The sequence below is a fragment of the Anarhichas minor genome, unplaced genomic scaffold (genome assembly GCF_050575085.1).
Source record: "Anarhichas minor isolate MPS153535 unplaced genomic scaffold, ASM5057508v1 ptg000136l, whole genome shotgun sequence".
Lineage (NCBI taxonomy): Eukaryota > Metazoa > Chordata > Actinopteri > Perciformes > Anarhichadidae > Anarhichas > Anarhichas minor.
Window position 1 is genome coordinate 14,956,790 of NW_027466582.1, and position 27,651 is coordinate 14,984,440.

The 27,651-nt window shown below is 44.5% G+C and overlaps 3 protein-coding genes across 5 annotated transcripts; all 3 read left to right on the top strand.

Annotated features, from left to right (window-relative positions):
* Positions 1-15,250, top strand: dse (dermatan sulfate epimerase). 3 transcript variants are annotated; one of them, XM_076084667.1, is made up of 5 exons: positions 1-419; positions 4,161-4,414; positions 9,340-9,579; positions 11,332-11,539; positions 12,400-15,250. In XM_076084667.1, exons 1-5 carry the CDS (start codon positions 1-3, stop codon positions 14,138-14,140), a joined length of 2,862 nt encoding a protein of 953 aa, XP_075940782.1. In that variant the 3' UTR covers positions 14,141-15,250. The 3 variants fall into 3 exon arrangements, with proteins under 3 accessions (XP_075940782.1, XP_075940784.1, XP_075940783.1); XM_076084669.1 differs by lacking the exon at positions 1-419 and adding an exon at positions 8,303-8,319 and having other exon boundaries at positions 4,291-4,414; positions 9,354-9,579; XM_076084668.1 differs by lacking the exon at positions 1-419 and adding an exon at positions 8,694-8,701 and having other exon boundaries at positions 4,291-4,414; positions 9,351-9,579.
* Positions 15,251-17,264: 2,014 nt separating this feature from the next.
* Positions 17,265-20,085, top strand: ndufaf4 (NADH:ubiquinone oxidoreductase complex assembly factor 4). Its single transcript, XM_076084603.1, has 3 exons — positions 17,265-17,424; positions 17,578-17,675; positions 18,447-20,085. Exons 1-3 carry the CDS (start codon positions 17,280-17,282, stop codon positions 18,750-18,752), a joined length of 549 nt encoding a protein of 182 aa, XP_075940718.1. The 5' UTR covers positions 17,265-17,279; the 3' UTR covers positions 18,753-20,085.
* Positions 20,086-21,284: 1,199 nt separating this feature from the next.
* Positions 21,285-26,784, top strand: gpr63 (G protein-coupled receptor 63). Its single transcript, XM_076084670.1, has 2 exons — positions 21,285-21,847; positions 25,163-26,784. Exon 2 carries the CDS (start codon positions 25,278-25,280, stop codon positions 26,472-26,474), a length of 1,197 nt encoding a protein of 398 aa, XP_075940785.1. The 5' UTR covers positions 21,285-21,847; positions 25,163-25,277; the 3' UTR covers positions 26,475-26,784.
* Positions 26,785-27,651: the final 867 nt, after the last annotated feature.

Below are 27,651 nucleotides of genomic sequence, written 5' to 3' on the forward strand. Positions count from 1 at the left end.
ATGAGAACCCACACCCGCGGGGCCCCCACAGTCTTCTTCCTAAGTCTGCTGTGGCCCCTGCTCGCCCCGGTGGCGGCGGAAGTGGACCCCAGCGGAGGAATCCCCTTCATGGGGGGCAACTACAACGGTCACCCCATGCTGTACTTCAACCGGGGGGACGTGGAGGAGCTGCAGTACGCGGCCGCGGGGACTCACCGGGACATGTCGAGGAGGATCCGCGACGCGGGCGAGACCATGCTGGAGCACCCGGAGATGTACCTGCCCCCCTGGAGCCCCGCAGAGTTCAGCGCCCGCTGGAACGAGGTGTACGGAAACAACCTGGGCGTACTGTCCATGTTCTGCGTGCTGTACCCGCACAGGGCGGGGGCCCTCGACCTGGCCAAGGACTACATGGAGAGGATGGCGGCTCAGCCTAGTTGGTAGATTTTTCTGTCTTTTCATTATTTTATTTACTTAGTGTGTTTATTGCTGAGTATTCCGCATGAGGAAATTTGAACCACCCTCTTCTTAGCATCGGCCGCTTTTTCTTTTTACAGAGACAAATAAGTGTCTGTTCAGAGCTTACGGATGGTACCTGATATCTGTTTCCACCCTCATGTGTGTGTGTATCGGCCGGGGTATTAATGCTGAGTCAGCTCAGAGGGTTTCTGGTCAGCGCCGATCTAAGGAGTGTTTCTCGTTTTCCTCTGCGGGCCAGAGTTCTGGTAAAGATAAGTCTGCGCTCCAGGAAATATGTTTAGCAGCTGTTTACCGAACATGAAAGGAAATTAAATGTTCAGATGTGAGCTGAATAGCCTGACTGCAGGGACCTGGGCTGAGATTGAAGCTCAGGGTACAGGTGACATGGTATAATCACCCCTGGGTATAATAAGCAGTGTAACTAGTGAGAGAGCCTATCAAGGCCAGGTGGCTGGTGTGGATGGGTAAAACAAACAAAAACAAACACAGGACTTTCACCCAGGAGACCACTGTTGTGTGAAACCAAACGTAAACATTGACCTTACGCTTGATACGCGACATTGTTACACTCGTTACTTAACGTTACGTAAGACAGTCTGCTAAGGGCGGTCCTAATTTATTCACGGTGGTTCCGGTTGTTACCTTATTCTTTTAACACAAACCATCATCTATTTTGTTTAGAAATGTCAACATTCAACGTGTCCTGTGGTTTGCAGAAACATACAATGCCAACATTTGTTTTTTCTGTCTACTGGGTTGTTGGATTTATTGGTAGGGGAGCATTTGCCATGGTGAGATTAAATGAGCTGACATCATCCAGTATTTTAAAAGAAAGAAGCAAAGAGTAGAGCAAAGAATGTTTGATTTTGAACTTTGAGCTTTGTTCACCTTTGAATGACTGATTTTTAAGATAATCGGTAAACCAGTGGTGATCATTTCACCACCAACCAATTGCCAGACAATAAACTCTGGGCTTTCAGCTCATTGTCAAAGGACAGATCTCCTAAATCCTGTTCGAATAGATTGCCTTGCAATCCTTGCGTCCTTGCCATACTCCACACCGTGAGAAGTACAACCAACAAGTCAGCTGAATCCATCCATTCAGCCACGTTTGAACAATCCTCGGGCTTTTCAGAGTCAGCCACGGCTGAGCGGCGCGCAGTCATCGGCCGACCACGGCGCTTCCTTATTTCCCTAACAATTTGATTAGGTTCAATGAACATTAGTTCTGCCTTGCAAGTGCAAAGTGGCCCGAGAAGTGGATTACAGCCATTCACCGCTCCGCAGCTCTCCACGGCTTTTATTTCAAAGACAAAAGGAATGAAGGACTCAGAAAAGTGACGCTTGGAGAGAAGGTGGTTACATCCAGTGTCGGGGCCCATGGCAACCGTCTGCTGTTCACTCACATTTATTCACATCATCTCACTGAATTAGTGCTAACTAGCTTGCTACGCTGACTTGTTAACATAAACCATCTTTGATCAAATACGTGCAGAAATCCTGTGTAGTTATTTACAAACCAAAATCATCCGTTCACAAAAATAGTCTTATGCTGTAGATATCAGTTACCTCTCTCTGTATTTACGATACATGGCACTGCCTCTGTTCATTTTTCATTTATATTTATTTATTATTTTTGATTGCAGTGTGCGTTGACTGGCCAATCATCCCAGAAGTGGGGCCGCTTGCCAAATTTTTTAAACAGAAATTAGTTGAATGATTCGACCAAACATTCAACATTATTTTCTTAATTTAGCCACATAATAACAGTAGTTGGGGGAAAAAAATGAAAACGGCAAAGAGCCTTGCTCAAGTCCTCGGCCATCGCAGCTGATAGACGCAAAGTGCATTCTGGGAAAACTTAGCTACCCCGAGTCCACACAAGTCAGCTCCCAAAGTATCCTGGACCTGAACACTTCCAGTCATTTGGACTGTACTTTGCTAGCGCTGTGCTACCGTTATGCTACATTTGAGTTATAGTACATTATAGTCATCATAAATCAGTAGTTACAGACAGTACATGTTGTACGACATATCATACTACATTTAACACACTGTTGATATACTCTACTATATTCCAACAATTCCTCTGCCTTGAATTTTTTGTTCCTTTTCAAAGTTTCCATAGATTAATCATTCTCATTGTGGTGCATGGCTGCCTCCAGTCATTCAGCATGTGAAAGGGTATTTTCCCGCAACTCATTTCAAGGCAGGGGGGTGGGGGGTTTAAGCTGGTGTGGTATTATTGTAATTTGCGTGACATTTTTCACAATATCAGCGCGTGTGCCACAGTGCAGAAAGGAGAAGCCACCGAGCATGTGTTTTCACAACTTAAGAACACACTGTGAGTTTTCTCCTTGGCCGCACTTTCACTATGGTCACTGAACCTCTGAGGGCTTGTGCAGAGCGGCTCCAGGAACCAGTCGGCTGTGGTATTCACGGCCTTCAATTATGTCTCCGACGACTCCGTGAACCATGTTAGGACGGGGAGCTTCTACTTTGTGGCATACTGGTGCCTGCTTCTTCTTCTTTTTTCTTCTTTCTACGCAGTCTGTGCAAACATACGGAAGTGTGATTTTGTGTGCTTTGGCATGATTCAATATACAGTCCACCTGTGACTTGGCATCCATCGTTTTTTTTTTCTTGCCGTACGGGCAAATTGCAGCGTAAAGAAGCGACCCATTTGGTGTTCATTTACATGAGCAGACAGGAAGTGGTTTTCAAATAAACCTCAGCTGCCACTTAACATGCGGAAGCAATGCATTGCCAACATCAAATGGATGAACCAGTCTCCACTTTCTTTGCCATTTCGTGCTTTGTTTCCAACACACGTTTAGAAGTACATCATCTTTGCGGTTCAAAAACTTCAACAAGAACAATTATAATTCATGCACTCTAATTATTATGCTCTCACCCAAAAAACAAGCTCTCACGTTAGTAGGCCAATGGTGGCATTAGTTGCGTGAGTGAGTTCGTACGCAGAGGACGTCTGTTGAGTCTGCGATTTGTGGACACATTCACGTACACACTGCTAAAAGAATGTGGCCATGTGCGGAGCAGATTACATCAGATTGTGGTCTGAGCGAGAAGCTCTTAATGCGTCCTCGATGTGTCTTTGGGCGCATTCACAGCTGTACTTGAAATATGTCCACTTGTGATCACATCACCCAGGACACATGTCAATGGCAGCTCTGAACACGGCCTTAGATTTCGAGCCTGATTCATTGAGTCCCACATCTGAGGTTCCTTTCTTTTTAACCAAAGTGAGCAGAATGATTACAAACACAACACCTTTCACTCTTTTACAACGCCGACACTTAGCACCCTGAAAAACCCACAGGAGTCAGCGTTCTTAGATCCTAGCGCCCGTAAACCAGGGGAGAATTTGCGCACACTACACTTTTAATGTCTGTTTATTGGGAAGCAATGGTGCAGCATTTGTGGTGCAAACTGCTATTTAGCATCTTTTTTATTTTTGCTTTCAAAGTGAATTGATGCTTTACAGCTGTGGTAAGGATAATTAAAAAGGCTTTGCAAAGAAAGAAAGGGCTTCTTGTTCATAACGAACATTTTCCCAGGGGCTTCATTTTAAAGAGTGAAAATTTGCCGCCTGATTACCGTAGAATGTTTATTTTCCATGTGCTCCACATTATGTTTGATGCCTTGCCTTGAGCCTTGTGTTCGTTGTTTTTCTATCGCAGGTTGGTTAAAGACGCCCCCTGGGATGAAGTTCCTCTGGCGCACTCTTTGGTCGGGTTCGCCACCGCTTACGACTTCCTGTACGAGTACTTGAACAAGGGCCAACAGGAGCGGTTCCTCCAGGTGATCGGCAACGCGTCGCGCCTGATGTACGAGAAGTCCTACGTCCGGGGCTGGGGGTTCCAGTACCTGCACAACCACCAGCCCACCAACTGCGTGGCGCTGCTCACGGGAAGCCTGGTTTACATGACCCAAGGTTAGTGGATAGGGAGTCATGCCTTTGAAATGTCTTATGTGTTTGATTGTATAGAAGTCTGATTTATTACCTCAGTAAACATTGTAAACATGAGTTTATGGTCTCAATCTGTAGTTTCAAGTCTTCTTCAATACAGCATGATGTTCATTTAGTAAATTATGGTCCATTTAGAGTCAAATAGACGATTAAGCAGGATATGCTTCGGGGCTTGGCGACCTTATGATTGACAGTTGTCTTATTCAGCGTGAGGTTGTACTTAGCTCCACCCTCTCGTGTCACTTCGGTTTCCAAAAAAACAAGATGGCGACTGCCAAAACACCAAACTCGAGGCTTCAAAACAGCAGTCAACAGTCTAATTGATGACGTCACTTTAACTATGTCTATGGTTTTCGCCCTCGTAGAGGCGGGGCCTAAAGATGAGCGTGTTGGTCATTATGTGTTGTGTGTTTAGAGCAAGAAACCTTTACAACCAGTGGCTAAGATATTCATATTCCCTTAAGGAGGATTCCCAGCGTTTACTGATATTTTAGTTCCCTTTATATATTTGATCAATTAACGTGTAACTCCTTCACTCAGCAAGGGAGCTCATTCCAGCTCTGTGTGGGAGCTTTAAGGGTCAGAAACCTGCCTTGCTCAGCATTAAGAACCTTCAGCTCAACTAAAGGAATTCCATTAGTCTGTTTTTTACGGTGGAGGTTTAGTCTCGTGGTCTTAAGGCTGATTCAGAGGATTTAGACCCTACTAAGGATGCAGTTGTGGAGGGATTACAGTAAAAAAATGTAATTTTTATGCCTCAGTGACAGCCATTGCCAGAGGCGTTACGTTTTCGAATCGTCCGTCGGACAGACAAACGCACGGACGGATGTCTCAGAAGCATCTAGATATTGGTTTTGATTATTAGCTCACATAAATATATATATAGCTTCATTCATTCACATCTACTGTACCTCCAAGATACTTTCTCTGCAGATTTTACAAATCCTTTAGCCGACTCCTTCAGCAACTTATTTCGGACCGGTTTAGCTCGTCTCCCGTGAAGAGAGTTGCCAATACTTCTCAGCTCACTGTGGCTTGTTTATAGAGTCATTTAAGGTTAGTAGGGCTGTAACTGATCATCAGTCCATCATTGATTAACCTGCCCAAATGTTGTTTGAGAAGCTGGAACTTGAAAGATTACAAAAAATGAGTCATTGTATATCATTTTTTGTTGATCAACTGATCAATGAACTAATCATTTCAGGGTAAGTTTGACCAAATTCTATGGAAATCATTGTCAGTTTAACCACGTTTGTTTAAATGTTTTGCTTCAGTTTTGTAGATGTGTCAATAGATAACCCCTTAACTTAAAGTCCACGTACCGCACCAGCTTTTTATAAAGCTCATCAGCAGATAGAGCTCAGTTTTCTTATGTAACGGCTTTCATAAGGGCTGTAAGGGGGGAAGGAATTCCCCCTTTTCTCTGGTAAAGTAATGTTAACAACTAAATTAGAGTCTTATGCACAGGCAGTTCAGTGAGATCCTCGCAGTTGTGGTCTTGAAATAAAATCCAGAGTCAGAGAAAAGTACCACAACCCTGCTTGTAGCCTACATATAAGATGTAGCTCTTGGTCTTTGTGTTATTTGTCCAGCCCCTCCTCAAGTGTGATTGGACAGCTGGGTAAAAAAATAAAGTGACAGTGACGAGTGCACGCATTTTCACCCTAAAGACATTTTTTTCCACATCAAACGCGAGACGCTCTGTGCCTCATCACGCTGCTTTTGTAGCATTGTAGTGTGAATAGTACGCTATTTCAATGCTTTCATACTCAGTGGAAGCGCACCACCTGGTCTTCAGACTGTATATATACATTTGCGTGGTATATAGGTCATGTCTTGTCATTTTCATGATGAGACTTGCAACTCTCCGTCTGCTTCGGAGAGAAACTGACTGGAATTTCAGTGCAGTCAGCCTTGAGGTTTAGCTGCCATAGCTGCACTTAATCTTTTGAAATTGTTCTCCAGGTGAGGTTCTCCACATGACTCTGCAGCACTTCCTTTGTGAAACCTGACACCATTATTCACCGCCGAATGTTTCTCATTGCCTCAATATCCTTGCGCTAAATATTTTTGAGTAGGAGGCAAGCAGAGAAAAGGCCATCGGGAGGTTAAAGGCCCGCAGTGCTTTGCCTCCAGGGATTTTGATTTCTGCCACTAAAGATCCGGCCCTGACGTGAACTAAATGGCAGCTGGCTTACAGAGAACCGCTGTGGTCACGGTGGTTTTATTTGAGGCTTTTAAAAGAAATGTTGTAGAGGGCAACAACAGGCGCAAAGCTCAGTGAACACGGACCTCTGTTTGCTTCGTTACATTTTGCATCGAGCCGAGGAAAAAGTGAGTTTCCAGCCTGTCTTTGTCACCCGGGGAAGGGCTTGTGCTCTGTTTATGTTCATGACTCATGGTTTTATTTTGCTTAAAGTGTGCTTTACAGTAGACCTCGTGTGGAGATGAGATTGTCACACCTTAGCAGAGGTGAGAACATAGCTTCTTAAAAGTTTACTGGCATGGTGAGACTTGCAACTCTGATGTATTTGCAGTGATTTCTCTTTTTAGCTGCGTCATATAACTCTCGCCTCGTGTCTCGTCGAACACTCTGCAGAGGCCCGACTGCATTCCGTGATCGCGTAGGTATCATTTGTATCAAGGGATGACATTAACGTCCAAATATTATTCTGACTAAAATGCCTGAGAATAAATGGAAAGTTTCCAATAAGCCCTGCCAGAAGAGAAGAACAAACTCTTTGTCTTCTTTATTGGTTCTCCGACACAAACGTTAAGGACAATTGCTGACTTTTTGATTTTTTGAGATGCTGCAATGTTCCACATTCAAATCAAACTGACACCCAAACGATCCCTTTATCTCCGTCCAATGAGGAGCAGCGTTCATCCTCGATAGCAACACTCTCAACTTTGCTTCCCCCCCAAAAAACCTCTCTTTCTCCTTCCCTTTCCTCTATTACTGCTTTTAATAGACACATGAATGCACCGCTCCCCCGCTATTGAGCTGTCGGACTCTGGAAAACATTGTACTTCATCACTGGCTGTCCTGCCCCCTAATATATAAAATAGATCAGAATAACACATTAACAAGCTCCCTGGTCAGTTGTATACAAGATCCCTGCAATTGCATCATCGGCCGTGTGTGACGAGGAGCAGAGAGTAAAGTCAACGAGTGTTGTTGGAAATAACAAATCCCTTGACCTTTCACATTCCTCTGGACATGATGTGTGCTGAGGGAGGGATCCGGGTGTCCAGACCCAGCGCCCTGGCTAACAGCATGGGAGACAGTCGGGCCTAAGTCTTTTCCTTTTAACGTGGGTTAATGTGATGACTCTCTTTTTCTTATTTATCCTTTTCGTTGACGTCTTTGGTATTCCAGTAATCGCTGTGTTGTAATTCTATGGTCAACACGGTGTCCTCGCTTTCCTTGGATTTAGTTTTGATGACACAGGAGTTTCAGTACACTTTTCACAAACATGCTGCCTATGCAAGCAGCTGGAAATCTAAATTGCGTAATTGTCTATGTGGTAGAGGCTTTTAATCCCAGGAAATGTCTACTTTGCACACACGAGTGTTGTAGTTCCCATCAGCTCTGTGTAGCTTTTTAAAGGGCTAATTCCAAGGTAACGTTAGACAAAAACAGAAGCCAGAAGGCAAACATCTTGTGTTTCCAAATAGCTCCTGTGGCTTCAAGAGGGCCAAAAAAAATCAATCAATGCAGCTAAATATATGATTTAGTTTACTTGAACCAGATTGTTTCGCGCAGACACTGACAAATTGTGTTTAGTATTCCTGGAAAGCTGTCATAAGGATTTATTTTAATATCATGTTTTTGCTTTTGAGGAAAGAAAGTAGCGAAGGGTCTCAAAGCCCGAGCTGCTCTGGAGGGTGGCCCTGGACTGTGTGAAGCTCTGTTTGTGTAAATATTGTGTAAATATGGTCTTTGTGCGTGCCAAGAGTTCCTGTTTGATGGTAAATACCTGCTCTGTGTAGGCCGGCAGTCCCCAAACCAAACACTGTTGGGGACGGCTCCAGGGGGCGGACTCGGCTGGCTGGGCCAGTCACCGTCGACGGCCCCGTGGATTCCTCAATGAACTGAGGCCGGAGTGTTTATGCGGCCGCCTGTTCTCATAGTAAAGTCTGTGTGCGTGTGAGAGAGTATACACGCTGTAGTGTGCCATAGTGGTGTCACGCTTTCCATAGCCACAGGTAAATGTTGTGTGTGTGTGGAAGGTTTCTTTAGGTAACAGAGTAAGAAGCTGAAGCTAACACACACACACCCTAATCACTTTGTAATGCAGGATCTCTCGTTTTTAGTCCAGGTGCGACTCTATTCGAGAAGCACTTTCATGGCCCCTGCTTGCAAAGAGGATTACTGCGCTCCCACTTTGGATAAAAAGAGTAAAATCTGTTATTGTCCATGTATGTTGTTTAATATTTTTCTGCAGCTTCTCAGATTGTAGACCAGGGCAAATTTGATTAGGTTTTGTTAATCAGGTTTTTATTTATTTTATTTTATTATAAAATGAACTTAATTGCAAAAACCATACTTTCAAAAATCATATCAAATATTGAAATACTGTGTAAAATTTGAAGTATCCACCATCAGAGGACGCTGAAGATGTCAAGCATTAGACTTTTGAACCAATAGGATGTCGAGATAAGATATTCCTATGGTTAGTTAATTGATTTGAGGATATGAATCTGTTAGCTAAAGATTACCAGAAAGGTAGAAAAACACAGTCACACAACCAGAAACTGTTTGTCACCTGTGCGATGCATTCACTATTTCAGTATATGGGCGAAAAACTGAACAAAAGCATTCATAATCCAGGGTGTTCTCCCGCTGTATTTAATCTGTGAAACCATCTCCACTTCCTGTGCTCCAGGTTACCTCCAGGAGGCCTACCTGTGGACCAAGCAGGTCCTGTCCATCATGGAGAAGTCCATGGTCCTCCTGCAGGACGTGACGGACGGCTCCCTGTATGAAGGCGTGGCCTACGGGACGTACACCACCCGCTCTCTGTTCCAGTACATGTTCCTGGTGCAGCGCCACTTCGCCATCAGCCACTTCGACCACCCCTGGCTCCTCAAACACTTCGCCTTCCTGTACAGGACCATCCTGCCGGGTAACTGTCACTTTTTTCAACAGGCCAATTAATCCACGAGTAAGGGTTAATTTAGCTACGACTGGCTAATACATCCAGTTAGTCCGTACAAGAATGCTTTATCCCAAAAGTTGGACGTATAAGGTTTCGACGTGAACATAACCTCAGGCAGGCTGCCACATTGGAGAGCGGCTCCTCCTCCTGAGCCAATACAGGGGTATGCATGCGTGTACTTATTACCTTCCTGGATGCAAAGCTGACCTGAGGCCTGCAGGGATATGTGGTGTCCTGGAAGTTCAGTCTGTCTGAAGGTCAGGGGGAGGGCAGCAGTGGGGGAGGGGCCCCTAGGTCAGGCTAGCCCCCCTGCCAACAGTTTCTGTATTGTGGTTGAGCATCACCTCTAATTACATCAGCCCAGGAGAGCCTTGGATCCGGAGCCACAATAGCAGCATGAATGTGCTGAGAGGGGCTCAAGACTCAAGTCTAAGGATTACTGAAAGGGGTTAAAATACTGTCAGAGGGAGAGCCTCGATGGCTGAATGGTTAGAGCCGATGCCCTCTCTCCTCCCGTGTCCTACCTGCCTCTTCACTATCAACTGTCCAATAAAAATGCCCCAAAAAAAGGTCAGTGTCAGTTGAAGTGCATTGCCTGAATGAAGTTGAAGTGTCAGCTGCTTACGGTTGTGAAGTGAACATGAGAAACAGATGAGGTTTAGACACCAAAAAGAACCGAAACGGCAGGTGTAAGGGATAAAAGGAGTGATAAGTGGAAGTGCCGAAATACAACGCTGTCAGGTAAAGTGTCAGTTGAAGTGGAGTGCAATGTCTCTTTAACTTTAAGCACTAAAAGGAGCTGAAGTGCCAGTCCAAGTCTCAGCACTGAATGGAGCTGAAGTGTCAGTTGCTCCGCCTGCGCTGCCGTGCTGTGTAAGTGATACGAGGAGTTGGAAGTTTCTGTGGAAGTGCTCGAAGAAGTCAGTGGAAGTGAAAGCAGTGGAAAGTGTCGCTTGAAGTCTAAGAACTAAAAGATGTCGCAATGCCAGTGAAAGTGCCATGTAGTTCCGTTATGTTGGAGAGAAGGCAGACATCTCTACGGCCGATGCCTCCAACACTCGGCAACCCACACCAAAACAATCGACGAAAAACACGTTTGTTTTTGTTTTTGGGGTGAACAGTCCTTTTAAAGCAGTTACAATGTGAGTTGATGTGTCAGCACTTATAGGAGTTGAAGTGTCATATCTGCTGTCGTCTCACTGCAGGTGTCTGTACAAAGAGAATGTACTTGACAAGAGTGTTTCTGTTGCGCTTTTTGTTCACGGTTGTTTTTGGTTGACAAATGATCGACTGTGATTGCATGCTGTAGTTACTGTATCTGGTTACTAAGAAGCCTCTCACCCCCAGAGTTAAAGATCTACCCGACATAATTACAGGTAACAGAACTGTGTGAACAATTTGCGCTTGGTTTGGGACTGAGCTGGGTCACAGCAGAGGGGACTGAGGTTCATGCTGTGTGTGTGTGGGGGGGGGGGGGGGGGGCACTTTTGTTACATATCCATGACTTTAGGCCAAACATTTTGCACTGAGCTCTGTGTGGCAGCGTGTTGGAATTTACAAAGAATCGTTGGCACCACAAACTTAAACATCAGTTAAAGCGTCAGCATTTTATTGGTCACGTTTGCCCATTATTTACGATGTCAAATATTTCTGCGGGACACCTCCGTGAAAGGCCGCCCCCTGACGTTTTGCTCTCTGTGTTTTTCACCGTCTCCACAGGCTTTCAGAGGACCGTGGCCATCGCAGACTCCAACTACAACTGGTTCTACGGGCCGGAGAGCCAGCTGGTCTTCTTGGATCGCTATGTGTTGCGTAACGGCAGTGGAAACTGGCTGGCAGATCTGATTCATCAAAACAGGGTGACGGAGGGGCCGGGGCAGGCTGGAAAAGGCCAGCGATGGTGTACTCTTCACACTGAGTTCATCTGGTGAGCTGCTGAATTTGGTTTCATAATAGGAAACATATGACTACAGTTTTCTTTTGATGTTTAGAGCCATTATTAAACTACTCTATTGGTAAAGTAGCTCGCTTTTTCGGCCTTCATTTCTTATTTCCAAGGACTTGCCATGGTCGAGATATTGGGATTAATTAATTTTCAATTAGTCATTTAATCTAGAAAGTAATGACAAGTACAGATAATAATTTCCCATAGCCCACTTTCAAAAACCATATGGTGCTCAATTTACGATTTGAAACGGAGAAAAAGCAGCAAATCCCACGGGACCAGCCAAGCCAAAGCTTTATCCTCTGAAGAATGGAAGCAAAAGGAGGCAGCTAGCCGGGCTCTGTTCAATGTTAAACAAATCCAAAGTTCTCCATTTAACACGTTACATCTTGTTTGTTTACTTCGGGCAACAAAGGAAATGTAAAAAACAGACATGGCCAAAAAAAACAATTCCAGCACTTCCTGTAAAACCTCAATTTGTAGTTTTTACGTTTTGTTTTTATACAGACAAGCTTATTCTTATTCTCTGTGTTATTCTTTAGCAGACAGACATATAAGTGCTTTTGATCTTTATATGTACTATTGATCTCACAGCTTTTCTCTTAGGGTTGCGAAAAGGCATTGTGGGAAAACTTAGGGAATCGTACAACCACAGTACATGTAAAAGAGGCAGTTTGATAAATAAGTTAGTTCACCAAAAATGTTAATTGCAGCATGTCATCACTAAATCACCTCTGGAAAAGCCTTAAACTGAAAAGACTTTCCACCAGTGGTTGCTTGTGATTGATGTCCGTGTTGGTAATCTATCATCCTGATACCCGTCCTCTCATGGTGCCCTACAGGTATGACCCGGGACTGATTGCCAAGCCTCCGTCAGACTTTGGAACGTCCCAACTCCACCACTTTGAGGACTGGGGCGTGGTGACGTACGGCAGCGCTCTACCCGCAGACACCAACCGCACCTTTCTCTCCTTCAAGTCCGGGAAGCTGGGGGGCCGCGCCATCTTCGACATCGTTCACAGGAGCAAGTACAAAGAGTGGATCAAAGGGTGGAGGAACTTCAACGCCGGCCACGAGCACCCAGATCAGAACACGTTCACGTTTGCGCCCAACGGCGTCCCGTTCATCACCGAGGCGCTGTACGGACCCAAGTACACTTTGTTGAACAACGCGGTGTTGTTCAGCTCCACGGTCTCAGGAAGCTGCTTTAAGCCGTGGGCTGGACAGGTAACGGAAGCCTGCGATTCCAAGTGGCTGAAGTACAAGGTGGGGCTGGCGGCCGACGCCCAGGGCAAAGTGGAAGCCGCGATGGAGAGACAGGGAATGGTCTTCATCCGTGGCGAGGGACAGTCCGCTTATAACCCGGAGCTGAAGATCAGGAACTTCCAGAGAAACCTGCTCCTTCTTCACCCGCAGCTCCTGCTCCTCGTGGACCACATCCACCTGCATCCAGACAGCCCGACCCGGGCCATGAGCGCCTTCTTTCACAACACGGATCTCCCGTTCCAGGGTACAAAAATAGACGGCGTTCACGGAGCGTTTGTGTCACACGGCGAGGATAAGTACAAGATGTTTTGGCTGGACGACACAGGCTACAGCAACAAAGGAGTGGTAGGTTATTGGAATTACCCCCGAGGGTACCCGTACAATGGCTCCAACTATGTGAACGTCACAATGCCGTTGAGGTACCCTCACACCAGGGTGGCCTACATTTTCTTCGGGCCAGGCGTGGACGTACAGAGCTTCAGCCTGCGCGGCGACGACCAGAGGGTGGACATTTACCTGGCCACCAAGGACCACACGTACACCATCTACCTGCTGACCGGGGAGCTCATCAACAAGCCCCTGTTCGCCATGGTGCTGCTGGACCACAAGAAGGTCGTGTTCGAGAAGGCGGCGGCGGGCGCGGAGGACAGCTCGCCCGACGAGGTGGAGGAATACGTCAACGTGATGGAGGACAACCTCCAGCACGTCAAGCCCGTCTTCCAGCAGATGGAGAGACACATCCTAGGACAGGTCCTCAACACCGCCAGCTTCCACAAGACCGCGGAGCGCCTCCTCCAGTTCTCCGACAAGAAGAAGACGGAGGAGGTGATAGAGAAGATGTTCGCCATGTCGAAGAAGCAGGGCAAGGGCAAAGGGGGGAAGAAAGTGAACCTCGGGGAGAAGCTTTCAGAGAGTCTGCCCGACATTTTTGCACAGATTGAGGTGAATGAGAAAAAGCTGCGCCAGAGGACTTCAAAGCGTACGCACGAGGACAGTCCAGAGGAGGGAGAGGGGGCCTTCATGGATTATGCGGACGGCCGCAAAAACAGAAAGGGGGCCTTTGTCAAGGGCCGTAAATTCAAGGAGGTTCACATGGTGGCCACGGCCGGGAGCGAGGGTCTCTCCAGCACCGCCTCCTACATACGACTCTTCCTCCTCCTGAACACCGCCACCTTCTTTCTGCTGCTGGCCGTGTTACTGACCCGCTTCCAGAGAGGTCGGAGTTTGCACACGCAGAGGTGTTTCTACACCATCCTTCTGATCGACTGCTTCATCTTACTGTACCTCTACTCGTCATGCTCTCACACACAGTGTTGACGTCACCGCGGTGGGAGGGGGGGTTCCGTCCAGACTGCAGAACGAACGACGTTGATTCACGGGTTTGAAGTAAACGCTGCACCCCAGAACCTCGGTCCGAGCCGGATCTTATGACACAATGTTAGGGCCAGTTTTAGAAAACAAAGGAAAAAAATCTGAGATTTCAAGAATAAATGTTTTAAATATTTTGAGAATAAAAGGTCATGTTGTAAGAATAAAGAAAAAAAAAGAAGTCACAATATTCCATCAGTAAAGCCTTAATGGTGTGAGATTCTCATTTGCTCTTGCTCAGCTTTAACTAAGTTAGGGCTGTGACTGGGCTGAAAATCTAGGTTTCATCTATGAACACAAAATTGATTTTTAGGACATTTTATTGTAAATTGACATTTCCTAAAAATTACGATTTCATTTTCATAATATTATGCATTTTATTCTAAGAATATTATGTCTTTTCTTCTCATAATATCTTTTATTTGAATAATATTTTTTTTTTCCTCCACAATTACGACTTTATAGTACTATTATGACTTCTTTATTATTTTTTTTTTTTTGCTCTCATAATCTTCTAGAATTTACCACTTATCACTTTTTCTATTATTTTTATATAACACAAAATCGCAAATTTGCCTCAGGATAGTAATCTATAAAATGACAACTTCATTCTCATAATATTATGACTTTTTCTAGAAATCACAACTGTATTCTCACAACATTCTGACTCCTCCCCCCCAGAATATTATAAGTGTGTTCTTGAAATCTTTTTTTTTTTTTAAACTGTGGCCCAAATACTCGTGAGATCTACCGAATGGGTAAGTGGAAAAGCAAGTGATTCCAAATAGGAATTGATGAATTGCCGAGATGAAACCAGACCTCTGATGTAACGAGCTTCTGTGGAGCTTTAGAACCGAGTCTGAGTGAAGTTTGTTCCTGTGTTGTGTTCAGAGGCCTCGTGTCAAACTCAGCCACTACGATACAGTCAACACATCTCTGCTCGACATTTGTCTACATCGTTCATGGAAATACATTTAAATGTATATATGTGAAAGCGAGATATATTTTTATGGTGTTTTTGTTTTTTACTTGCTATTGTAAATAAAATTACTACATGCATAGGTTTCGTTGTGTGTTGTGTCTAGTAGTAAACGGTAGCCAAGACAGCTCCACGCACTGCAACTTAAACAGACACATAAAGAAAAGATCTTCACGCCTTTGACACATTGCATTTAGAAAAAAACACATTGGAAGTCTAACTATGAATCCAGAAAACACAAGATAAATACAGAATAACTGCAAGTCCACCAGGACACGACGAAAAACCGTTTCATTGTTTTAAGAATGCTCAGTCAATTTCAAAGACAGCTGGTCGCGTTCAACGTCCTTCTCAAACAGGAGGAGAGTTGTTGGGGACTATTTTCGGTGGTGGATTGATACACATTCCCAAAGACCCACAGGTGGGTCGCAGAAGATTTTCATCCACAGTCTTTTATTTAACATTTATATCTGCCGTACGTCTTTGAGCCACATGAGAGATGCCGGAATGTTTGTGTTCTGATAATCGAAGCCTAATTATAACATTGAGTCTATTATGAAAGGCTAGTGTACATGCTGTTTGCTTTACAGATGAGAGGAAATGAAAAGAATGAGTCTGTTAACTCCACCTGAAGGCATTTATTTGGTCTCATTTGTAAAGTACATACCTTGTTTTTTTAAATTGTAGCATGTTGAGGTGTCATGGCCACCATAGTATGTCAAAAGGTATACTATAAGAGAATGTGGTTATCAAGCACAGCTCATCAGCCATTCAATAGCCAAAACATTAAATAAAAAAATGTGTTCTCCAAATGTAGAGAACCTGTTTTCAGACAAACACAGTGGAAGGTTTTATTTGTTTCATGTTGATGCTGATACACATCTGTTTTAACTCTACAAGTCAACAGTCTAGACACTCGACTCCTCCTTCCCTTCAAGCCTCACATGAATCAACATGTCTCGGAGCCGTGTTCTTTTTGTTTCGTTTCAAATCAAGTTGGATTAAAAACATGCAAACATCAGGGATCAGTACTGAGTTTTATTATCAATGGAATAAATTCATTTTCACAGCACTTTTTTTGATGACAATGAAAAATCATGTCTGTCTGTGTTCCACTGAATTTGTCGTGTGTGTGTGTGTGTGTGTGTGTGTGTGTGTGTGTGTGTGTGTGTGTGTGTGTGTGTGTGTGTGTGTGTGTGTGTGTGTGTGTGTGTGTGTGTGCGCGCACAGCTCTGGTGGAACCGAGTAGCCTCATTGGCTGAGAGCCTCTGGCCTTTTGGTTTGTGACTTTCATCAGCTCCTCACTCAGGAGGAGTCGTACACCAGTTAGTGAGTGAAAGGGAAAATAATTCCTTTCCATTCCTCTTCTCACAAAAAAATTAAATGCCGTGGGTTGTTTTGCTATGATTGAGCAGATAACCACTTCCAGATGTGCTCCATATGGCCTCCCTTATATATAAAGTGACCTGTGCTGTCTGGCCCGGTCAGAGCACTCGGGGGATGGAAGTGATAACTGATTTATTTACTTTGTCTCAGTAACAAATGAATCCTCATTGTGACAAAAAGGCAGAGCTTCGGTTTGTATTTCAAACCGGCACTGACGCACCGTGAACCTCAGAACAAGGACAAACTTCTCTTTTACGAGGCTATTGTGAATGTGTTAGAATATGAAATGCTGCCATCTGCTGGTCGTGTAACTGCTCATCTTGTTTCAAACAGTAGACTGAAGAAATGTGTACGTGAAAAAGGGATCACAGTATTACATAAAAATCATGATATTTATAGATATACAATTATAAATCAAATATAGGAGAATGTTTCCGATATATATTTACTGAGTATTATTTTACTATCATTATGAACATTTCCTCTTGGTTTTGTTTTCTTCTTCACCTGTCTGAAATGTGTTTCCATAATAGATTAAAAAAGACAAGTAGAACCATTTTTTGTAATGGTTTAGAAAATAAGGAATTGAGAAATAATACACTCTTCCAACCAACAGGTGTCGCTGCTAATTTCTGTGTTCGCCTTTCCACTCTGAGATGAACCTTCTCGGTCGCCGTCGACAGTTTGAATAAACTTTATTGGCAGCGGGGTAAATTCAGTGATATGTCAAACATGGGGGCACGGGTAGCGCGTATGTTCCGAAATTTCAACCTAGAAAACCGCGTACACCGAGAAATCTCCAAGGAAAAGCCGCGAGCAGCACCCCGATACGAGGCCAACCTCCCGCCCTCCGCCGGCAGCTCTGAGGGTGAGTGTTTGAAACCTTCGCTGACTTGTGTAACTGTCTCCTCCGGGGTACACACTGGTACATGGCATGTTGATTCACCAGCCTCAGACGTAACGTTACCAATTAGGCTTTGCAGTGACCGTTGACGAGCAGCATGCTGTGTGTTTGTTTCAGCGGTGGAGACGGCGGACTCAATCAGCCAGAAGAACGACCCTCTGCTGACCCTCCTGAAGTCCGTGTACGTGGAGTCGAAAGATCCGGCAGCGGCAGAGGTCAGACCGGGACACTGATTGTGTCATATTTGTAAATGTCTCTAATGATGGAGGGGTGCTTTAGCCAATTGATTTGATTCATTCGAGATAAATTACACAAGGCTCTCGTGTTATTAGGCTGTGGACCATTTCACAGTTGTAAACAAGTGAAGTGGAAAAAGACTCCTGTGTCCCCTGGTCAAAAAATGGCTACACTATTGACAGTTAACTTGTATGCTAAATGCTGTATGGTGCAACGGTTTTGTGCTTTTGGTCGTTTGTTGCCCTTGCAGCAAGAAAAACATCAATGACTGTTTGGTAATAGCAGCTGCACTAACAGTTTTGGCCACTTGAGGGCAGCGCTCCACGCCTAGTTTAAAATCGCTCTCAGCTCGACATATTACGGCCTCGTAAAGCTGATACAGCTAGCCTAGCGCGTTAGCAAACGCTCCCAACATGGCAGTGTAAATTTAGTCATCGTTTATACAAAAAAAGAGCAAAATGCCAACTAAAAGCAGGACAAGAGTAAGAGCTAGCTGGTTAGCATGCTAATTTCAGACATAGACGTCTTTGACACTGTAACCTTTTCACATGCAGTTTTTTTAATGTTTAAACGCATTGTATCATTACGTTTTTTTTTTTTTTTTCTGAAAGCTTGACACACTTGGTATTTAAACCTGGCCTTATGGTGTTAGTAGACGAAGAACACAAGTCACTAAGGACCATGTCCGTAGTGAATTTATTTGATTTCCAGCCAATAGACTCGTTTCCTTCTGCTTAATCTGCGCACAGAACTCAAAGGACGTGACGGCGGGTGACGAGGCGGAGCGGCGGCCGCTGAGATTCAGTTTACCGGGGGAACCGTACGGCCTGGTGGAGCTCAAAGATGTTCCCAAAGGCAAGCTGACCATCGTCGAGGCCCTGAAGGCCCTGGGCAGCCACCAGCGTCAGCCTGAGACATGGACGCCGGGAAAGATCGCTCAGGAATATTCTCTGGACTTGAAGGACACAAAAGCTCTTCTGGAGTTCTTCGTCCCCTTCCAGGTTCACATCATACCACCCAAGACTGACAGTGCCAAGCAGATAAAGGCTTCGTAGGACTGGGTCGTAGGTGAATGGCAGTCATATTAGACAAAATATGACCCGACTTATTTATGTGCGTCAATACATTGCATTGTGAGAGCGACATGACTGTAACTGATTGAGTTTCTCAAGCCTCAAGTTTGTACCCAATGTAGGGTTTATGTAGATGGATTCATGGGATGCTGTATGTCTAAGGTTGAGTTATTGATCTATAGCAAACAAAGAAATTAATAAATAAGTACCAGTATTTTATTTAAAACATTTCGTCTTCATAGTGCCTTTGATGATTCCTCTATGATAAAATACAATGGTGTTCATACTCAAGATCCCACATTTTGAAAGAGCTAGAGGTCCAAAACCTGGTTTGAAGGAATAGTTCCACATTTTGGGAGGAGAGTGAGAACGAAATCTCATGTCTGTGTGTACGGCACTGGAGCCAGGATGGGGTTAGCCTAGCTTAGCATAAAACTAGAAGAAGAAAAAATGGTTGCATCCCGTGACTTCCTCTAAAACGGCAAATTATCATTTTTACAGTTGTGTTTTTGTCCAGAGGAAACAAATAAGATATTGTGTTAAAATGAGCTTTAGAGGTGTTGGTAGGTGTATTTTTTTTTTTTTTTAAACTTTGGACAGAACCAGGCTAGCTGTTTCCCCCTGCGTCCAGTCGTTATGCTATGCTAAGCTAAGCTACCAATGTCCTAACTCCAGCTCTGTACTGTTGCCCTCGTCACTCAGAAAGAAACGCGTACTACCAAACTTTTTAAACTATTGCTCCATGGTGATGACCACAGACTATATAGCAGCATATCTGCCAAGCCCCAAAACTATTTTACATATCATACAGCCATTTATTTTAACATAAGTAGAAGATACTTTGAAGCTGTTGGCATCAGCATGCTTGTTTATCAGTTATTAATTCAACTATGCAGTCTTGTGTTTGTTAGGTTTGTCTAATTTCTGATCCAATCCATGTGTAACTAAACCCCAGAGTTTTCGCTGAAGTGCCTTTTGTGTTTGTGTCGTTTCCCACACAGCCGCCCGACAGTAACGTCTCTTACAGGCTAACACAGACAGCATTGTTACTCCACTGTGGCTTCCAATGGTAGATTTATATTAGATATCCTGGACTGGGTTTTGGATAAAGAAAGAAAATAAGGTCGGTAGCTAACAAAAGACTGATTACTTTTCCACCACGCATTCAATTAAGTGGTAGGCATACAGTGGCCTGTGGGCCAAATCTGGCCTGTTGGCAAACATACTGGCCCCCTTGACACAAGCTGAAATTTAGATCATCATCAGTTATAGAAATCCAAGATAACAAAAGCCATTAAAGATGTACATATAATCATCAAGTACAATGCTTCCTTCTGTCACATGTCAAGATATATATCTACATAGCTTGTCCCACAGAGACATTTATTTGTTATTTCAGGTGTTGTATCCCTTGTTTAAAGTGGTTGTAATGGGTTCTGTCAATTATTAATACCGTTGACTCTGAAGTCATTTGGAGTCAACCAAGTCCCAATTCTGCACTGTAACCAGTAACCATCAATGTTGTGCTTGAATCATATTAAAATAATGTTCGTAGCCCACAGACAGACAGTAGATGGCATTCTGATAACGCTGAGCTTACTTCAGCCATAACAGGCTCCGTTTGTCATCTATGCCACCCACCACGCACACTCGCACGTGCCCAAAAACAGCACTTCCTCCAGTCGGGCCACGCCCATTTGGATACAATTTGTCGTTTCTATTGGACGACGCTCAAAACGGGGCGTGTGCCACGAACAGTCCGCTCCTGCCCATGCAACTTGGCTTCTGTCGGTGTCAGTTATCGCTGAATACAGAGCAGCGTCAAGCTAACTAGAGAGAGCGCGGATGCTGCCCGAAGCGCTGATGTTTTCCTTCAAAATAAGAGTCACTTTTTAGCAAGACCTAGCTCGTCCAGAAAAAGGAGCTGCAGCTAGACTATAGATATTAAACAAAACATGGTGGAATGTGTCTCCAGAAAATAATAGCTGTAAGTAACTAATTTAATCCTTTTTTTGATGTACATATTTTAATGCATTTAAACCTAAATCGCATTACGCTTTCACTCTAACAGAAATTGCAAAGCATTCTAGTCTGCACTTGCGCAATAGTCAGCTGACTATTATGCCCTTTCATGCTGACTATATGCAACTGTCACTGCGAGGAGATATTTGTGTACTTTTACTTAAGTAGCCATAACTTTAGTTGCCTAGTATGTGCAGCCATGTTTTTAGAAGTGTTTGAGGTCATGGGTATTATTCATTCCCTCAGCTATATATATATATAGATATAGATATAGATAGATTAATTGATTGATTTTGTATACCTTCTGAGAAATATGTCCCTATATGTTGTCTAAAGTGTTCTCTACACTGCCTGGCATTTATTCTTGTGAAGAATATTAAATTAAATTCATTAATTTTTTTTACAAAAAAATGTCCATACAACCCAAAGCAGTTGAAGACATTTCTCTTTTTTTCTGAAAACGCAGTCTTAACATGCCGTTCTTTGGATTAGAGTCCACTCTGCATCTACCCCTCCTTATTTTGAAAAGTCCAGACAGGAAGCTGCGTTTGTGTACGCTCGGTGCCTTGCCGCGGATCACGGAAAGCCCGAAAGTGAGCGTAGTTTGTAACAGTGTGGTGATAATTTGGACCGCATACATACAGTACATAGCCTGATGCATTCGTTGCTGGAGGAGGGGCTGCTCACATCTGTATGGAGAAAAAAGAACCTTAATATTTACCCACTCTTAAAAAAAAAAAACGTGGATAATCAGCGCGGTGTCTCTCGTGCTACTCTGGAAACAAAAGCGAGACTAACCAAATGCGGATTTTACTTTTATCTCCGACTTTAGTTGTGTGCGTGTAGTGGCATCGCCGGCGGTTATTAAAATAACACAGCTACAGGGCCTAAACGTTGCATTTCGGGGGGGAAAGCCATCACCGGCCCACTTGCTCGGTAGAAGAACCGCTTACAACGAGGGAGGAGGAACACATTTTGGGCGAGATGCACCATTTGGAGGACTGAGCCGCAGCACTTCAGCCGCTCCGGAGCTTCAACATGGGGGAATGAAGCAGGTAAATATCGAACACAACCGTCTGCATGTCAACAACACCGTGTTGTTGCTCTTATATGTCGGGGCCAAATCTCGAAAACGAAGCCGTAAACACCCACTGCCCTCGCCTGGTCCACGGAGATGTCGCTAACTCTCCGTGGATCACTGGTTTTTGTCGTCTCAACCATTTTTGCTGCTGGCATAACAACGGCAACAGTCGAAGCTATTCGAATATCGGAATCAAAATATGCTCGTGCGGCGTCCAAAATACACGCGCTAACACACGGAGAGAGCTGCTGAGGTTGGCCTGTAATGGCTCTTACTGGAGGTCGATGAGGTGTAATTGTATTTGGTATGGATTTCATTTTTTCTCCAATATTTGAGTTCATTTTCAGACTCCCCTCACAGATTTAGCAGTCAGGTGTTGCAATGCTCGGATGTGATTTGACCATGTGATTATAATTCAGTCTCTAGGGACACCACCACCATCGTGTGTCCAACAAATGGCCACTTTGCAACTTGCAATTAGCATTTCATTAGAGTCAGAATACAGCCCTGATTTATATGTGCCATGTATAACAACACCTATCAAACTTCATGCACTAAAGTGAAGAAAAACTAGGCCTGGTGCCAACACACATGAAAACAAAACATTTCCTTCATGGAGGATGAAATTACTGTTAATCAGAGAGACATCCTTTAATTTAAAATGTATTTGGTGATTTCTGAATCTCAAAAGTTACATTAAGTAAAGAAATCAAGTGATACTGATTTTTTTTTTTTTTAATGGTGATGGCAATAATTAAAATATTTCAACGCTTTAAATTCAGTAGTTGATAAACTTGACAAACACAATTGAATTATTATTATTAGAATATTACTTATTTTTTACTTTATTACGGCGTTTTTGTCTCGATCCGTGCTTGTAATTGTGTAATGGCAGATTTAATCTTCAGTGTATTCAATTTGGCAAATTAATTTCTCTCCACAGACTCTATATTATATAATCTGCTGTAATTATTCATCTCCATTAAAATATGCAGAAATCGCATGTCATTAAGTGAGACAGACGCATCATTATTGCTTAACAACGCCACCTGGAATAAACCAGGTAAGCTCTCTGCCAGGCTGTTATTGCCGTAAACCAGGATATCTCCCCACCATGGACTGACTGTGCCGGTTTGCAGCACACATTTCGTCTCCTCATTATACTTCCTAGAGATAAAAGGCTACAAGATGTGGCTGAAAAGCTCTCAGCATATTCTCCCTGCGAATCTCCATCCCATAATTGCGTTGCCACGTTCAGTATTTGAACAATTCACAGAGTGTTTTGTTTTTTTTGAACGTCAAGTACCCGAACATTCATTTTTCTACTGCAGGTTTACTTGATTGCTCGGCGGCTGAAGTGGCTATTTTTGAACATGTAAGGGTCACCCTACCCTGAAAGGAAAGAGACGTGGCGTTCACCGAAGTCTCGCTGTCCACGAGGACGGTCCTTTTAGAAAATGCGAGGTGAATGCAGCAGGAAGTAGGCCAACATTAAACCAGTTGCCCTCATTCACCAGGTCTTCATTGTGACGAAGCAGCTGCGGATAACACGCTTGTCATCATCATATGATATGAATAAAGCAAAGTCTTCAACAGCCTGTTTGTCTCCTCACTGCAGCCTGTTTGTCTCCTCACTGCAGCCCGTTTGTCTCCTCACTGCAGCCCGTTTGTCTCCTCACTGCAGCCCGCTTGTCTCCTCACTGCAGCCCGCTTGTCTCCTCACTGCAGCCCGTTTGTCTCCTCACTGCAGCCCGTTTGTCTCCTCACTGCAGCCCGTTTGTCTCCTCACTGCAGCCCGTTTGTCTCCTCACTGCAGCCCGCTTGTCTCCTCACTGCAGCCCGTTTGTCTCCTCACTGCAGCCCGTTTGTCTCCTCACTGCAGCCCGTTTGTCTCCTCACTGCAGCCCGCTTGTCTCCTCACTGCAGCCCGTTTGTCTCTTGACTGTCTTGGTGACGTTGAGATAACACTATTTGTTGAGTGACACATATCCAGGTATCAGAGCAGCATCCCAGCCTGTGTTTTTTTTTAACATGACTCCATTAAAGACATGAGATGCACTGTTCTCATAATAATTGGCCATAATTGCATTTGCTTGATTTTCACACCCACACAGGACTACAAAAAAAAAAGCCATTTATGTGCAAATGAATCATTTAGTACTTCCAACAGGACTGTTTTCTACACAGCACATTTATTATTTGGCATTTTGCTGCTTATTGTAAATGAAGCTAGGCGGTCTGAAATAACAGCGTCCAATGTTTATACAAGTGATAAGGGAGTTTTATTGCAGCATTTGACTTGTCCCCAGTTGAACATTGGCTGTTTGTTGCTGGCAGCAGTTAAGAAAAGAGCTTTAAAAGGGTTTCTTATCACATCTTCAGGCAAACATGGGGGAGATGTTTTCATTCTTTCTAGGCCAATGCTTACGAGTTGCATTGTTGTGAAATGCACTATTCTTTCTCTTCCTGAGACGAACTGAGAGGACATGTCTGTGTGTTAAGTGCTGTTGTCAGGACAGGGTTAGCCTAGCTTAGCATAAACAATGGCTAGCATGGCTCTGTCCAAAGTTTAGAAAGTATGCCTACCAACGCTTCTAAAGACCACGAATCAACATGTTGTATCTCGTTTGTTTCATTCATACACAAACAAGGACGTTAGATGTTCTCTGAAAACGTCAATTTGCGGTTCTCACCTTTTTATCTTCGTGTACAGGTTAAACAAATGAGCTTTAAATTCTTGAAGAAGACTTTTTCTCGCATGCCGGGGGAAAAAGTGAGCACACGACCGGATTTTGCGATCTTCCATCCCTGCGGATGCATGCGAGAAAAACAACGTTTTCCTCAAGACTTCGAGGTAACACGGGGTTGAGTGATTGAAATGGTAATTTTAGGTCAAATTATTCAGCCGGCACACATTTTCTGATGTACCGAGTTCTAGAGAATTCTCTAAAAAAAACAAAGGGAAGACTTAAGTGTGCGAGTTCCACGGTTCATTTAATCTTTAATCATGACATTGTAATTGAATCCCTGGTTCTTTGATACCTACAAAATTGGAAGCTGAACAAATTGTGATTAGCTTCTGTTAAAGGAAGGGAAGCAGTCTGCGTAAAGAAATCCATGGAAAAGGCTGCAAACCCTTTGAGCACTACGTTTAGCATCCAAACACTGCTTTAAGTGCGTCATTACAACTTCAATCGGTGTTTCCATTGTAATCTGCTGTAATCTGGTCTCACAAACCCTTTTTTTTTGACTTACTTGGCACTCACTACGTTGTTGTGTACATTTTTAGGGTCTTGCAGCCATGGAGACGCTGCCATGTTGCGTGAGGCCGGGAATATCCGCACCTACGGCATCACGTTTAACGTGAGCTCACCAGCGACGATGCCGGTCCGCCCTGGGGAAGAATGGTTCACTCCACTACTGTTCCGGAGACGGGGGACGTCAACGCCAGTCTCTGCTGCCTCGTCACGGGGCTGCTGAACCTCTCCGCGAGGCCGTCGATGGATAACATCTCCGCGGGCTCCTGGTCGTCCCCGGAGCCGACGGCGCCGGCGAGCCAGACAGGTGTTGGCCTGCCCCTGCAGGTCTTCTTCTGCGTCGCCATGGTTGCCGTCCTACTCCTGGCTCTGCTGGGGAACATGGTGGTGTGCCTGATGGTGTACCAGAGATCCGCCATGCGCTCGGCCATCAACATCCTGTTGGCGAGCCTGGCGTTCGCGGACATGATGCTGGCCGTCCTGAACATGCCCTTCGCCCTGGTCACCGTCGTGACCACCCGCTGGATTTTTGGGGACGTTTTCTGCCGCGTTTCGGCCATGCTCTTTTGGTTCTTCGTGATGGAGGGCGTGGCCATACTGCTTATAATAAGCATAGACCGTTTCCTCATTATTGTCCAGAAGCAAGATAAGCTGAGCCCACAGAGAGCTAAAGTGCTCATAGTGGTCACTTGGGGACTCTCTTTCGTTTTCTCTTTCCCCCTGGCTGTCGGTTCCCCTCCCTTACAGATCCCCCCCAGGGCCCCTCAGTGTGTATTTGGATACAGCGTTGAGCCCGGTTACCACACCTATGTGTTGGTAATAATGCTAGCCTTCTTCTTCTTCCCCTTCATGGTCATGCTGTACACGTTCATGGGGATCCTGAACACCATCCGCCACAACGCCATCCGCATCCACAGCCACCCGGACAGCATCTGTCTGAGCCAGGCCAGCAAACTGGGCCTGCTGAGCCTCCAGAGGCCCTTCCAAATGAACATAGACATGAGCTTCAAGACCCGTGCCTTCACCACCATCCTCGTCCTCTTCTCCGTGTTTACAGTGTGCTGGGCCCCCTTCACCGCCTACAGTTTGGTAGCCACCTTCAGCGACGGCTTCTACCACAGAGACAGCTTTTTTCAAATCAGCACGTGGGTCCTGTGGTTGTGCTACCTCAAGTCGGCCCTCAACCCTCTCATTTACTACTGGCGGATCAAGAAGTTCCGCGACGCCTGCCTCGACCTGATGCCCAAGTACTTCAAGTTTCTTCCTCAGCTGCCGGGCAACACGAAGAGGCGCATACAGCCGAGCGCGGTGTACGTGTGCGGAGAGCATCGCTCGGTGGTCTAAAGGAAAGAAATCCACCCTTAAGCACTGTTAAAAACATAATGTACCTTGCAGTTCTGGACCTGTTGTGTTGTTTGGTGGTATACTTCTGTTGGTAGGTGTTCAGAGTGAAATCAAGGGGGCCTTGTTGCTACAGGTACCAGTGGAAAAATGAACCACAATCCAGGAAGTTTTACTTTTTGTCAAACATCGGTGGTACCGTAACATTTGTTCACCGTGGTTTTTATCATAATATCTTTATTATTATTGTTTTTAACTGTAATGGGTCCAAATAGTACATTCTTGAAGACTATAAACATGATTTTCTAATAAACCCTTTTTTTATTTGACAAAAGAAGCCAAATGTGTTAAACACAAACCGCTTAACAAGAACTTTGCTTAAATGAAAATACAGCATAAAATTAGCAAAATATTAATTAAATCTTCACTATTTTTTAGGGGAGGGCCTTCTGACAACAACTTAACAAATCTGAACACGGTTCACACAATATAGTCTGTGCTAGAAGGCATTGAGTTCAATACCCAGCTCTACTTGAAAGTTTAATCGTCGCCATTTTCTCCCCTATCTTGACGACTGCGAGGTAAATGGCAGAGTTGAACTGTTCTCACTACAGATAAATCCACTAGTGCACGCTTTGATCGGCCACTGCAGTGCAGTACTTTGCCAGATGACATTGCGAGAGTTGAGTTGGAGTCAATTTTTTTTTGTCCGGACGACCTCGCATTTCCTCTCTCCGGCCCTGTGCATTGAAACCCCTGCAGTGTTTTAATGCAGTGCTGATGTCGGTCTGACTCACTGTTGTCATCGTAGGTTCAGCAACAATGTATGAAGGTTCTCAGTAGGTCATGGGACATCAGATTGGTCGAGGCAACTGGACTTACTGTGTGGAAGGCCTTCTTTTTTCTTTTTTTTTGCATCCAATCAAAGAGGCTTCATCACTGGTGAAACCTACAATTGTCATACCTCTCGTTGTGGTCGGGTTCCTTCGCCATTTGCTTCCCATTTTGAAAAAACGTGTTTGCTGCTGGTGGAGGCGCAGTACCATGCTTCATTTTTACAGTTACAGTTTACAGCAGGTGATTTAGAATTGAAGTTTTTAGATTTGAATCCTGATGCAAAATCTGCGCTGGTCTTGTACCACTGGAAGTCCAGTTGCCTTTTGAGTGTGTGTGTGTGTGT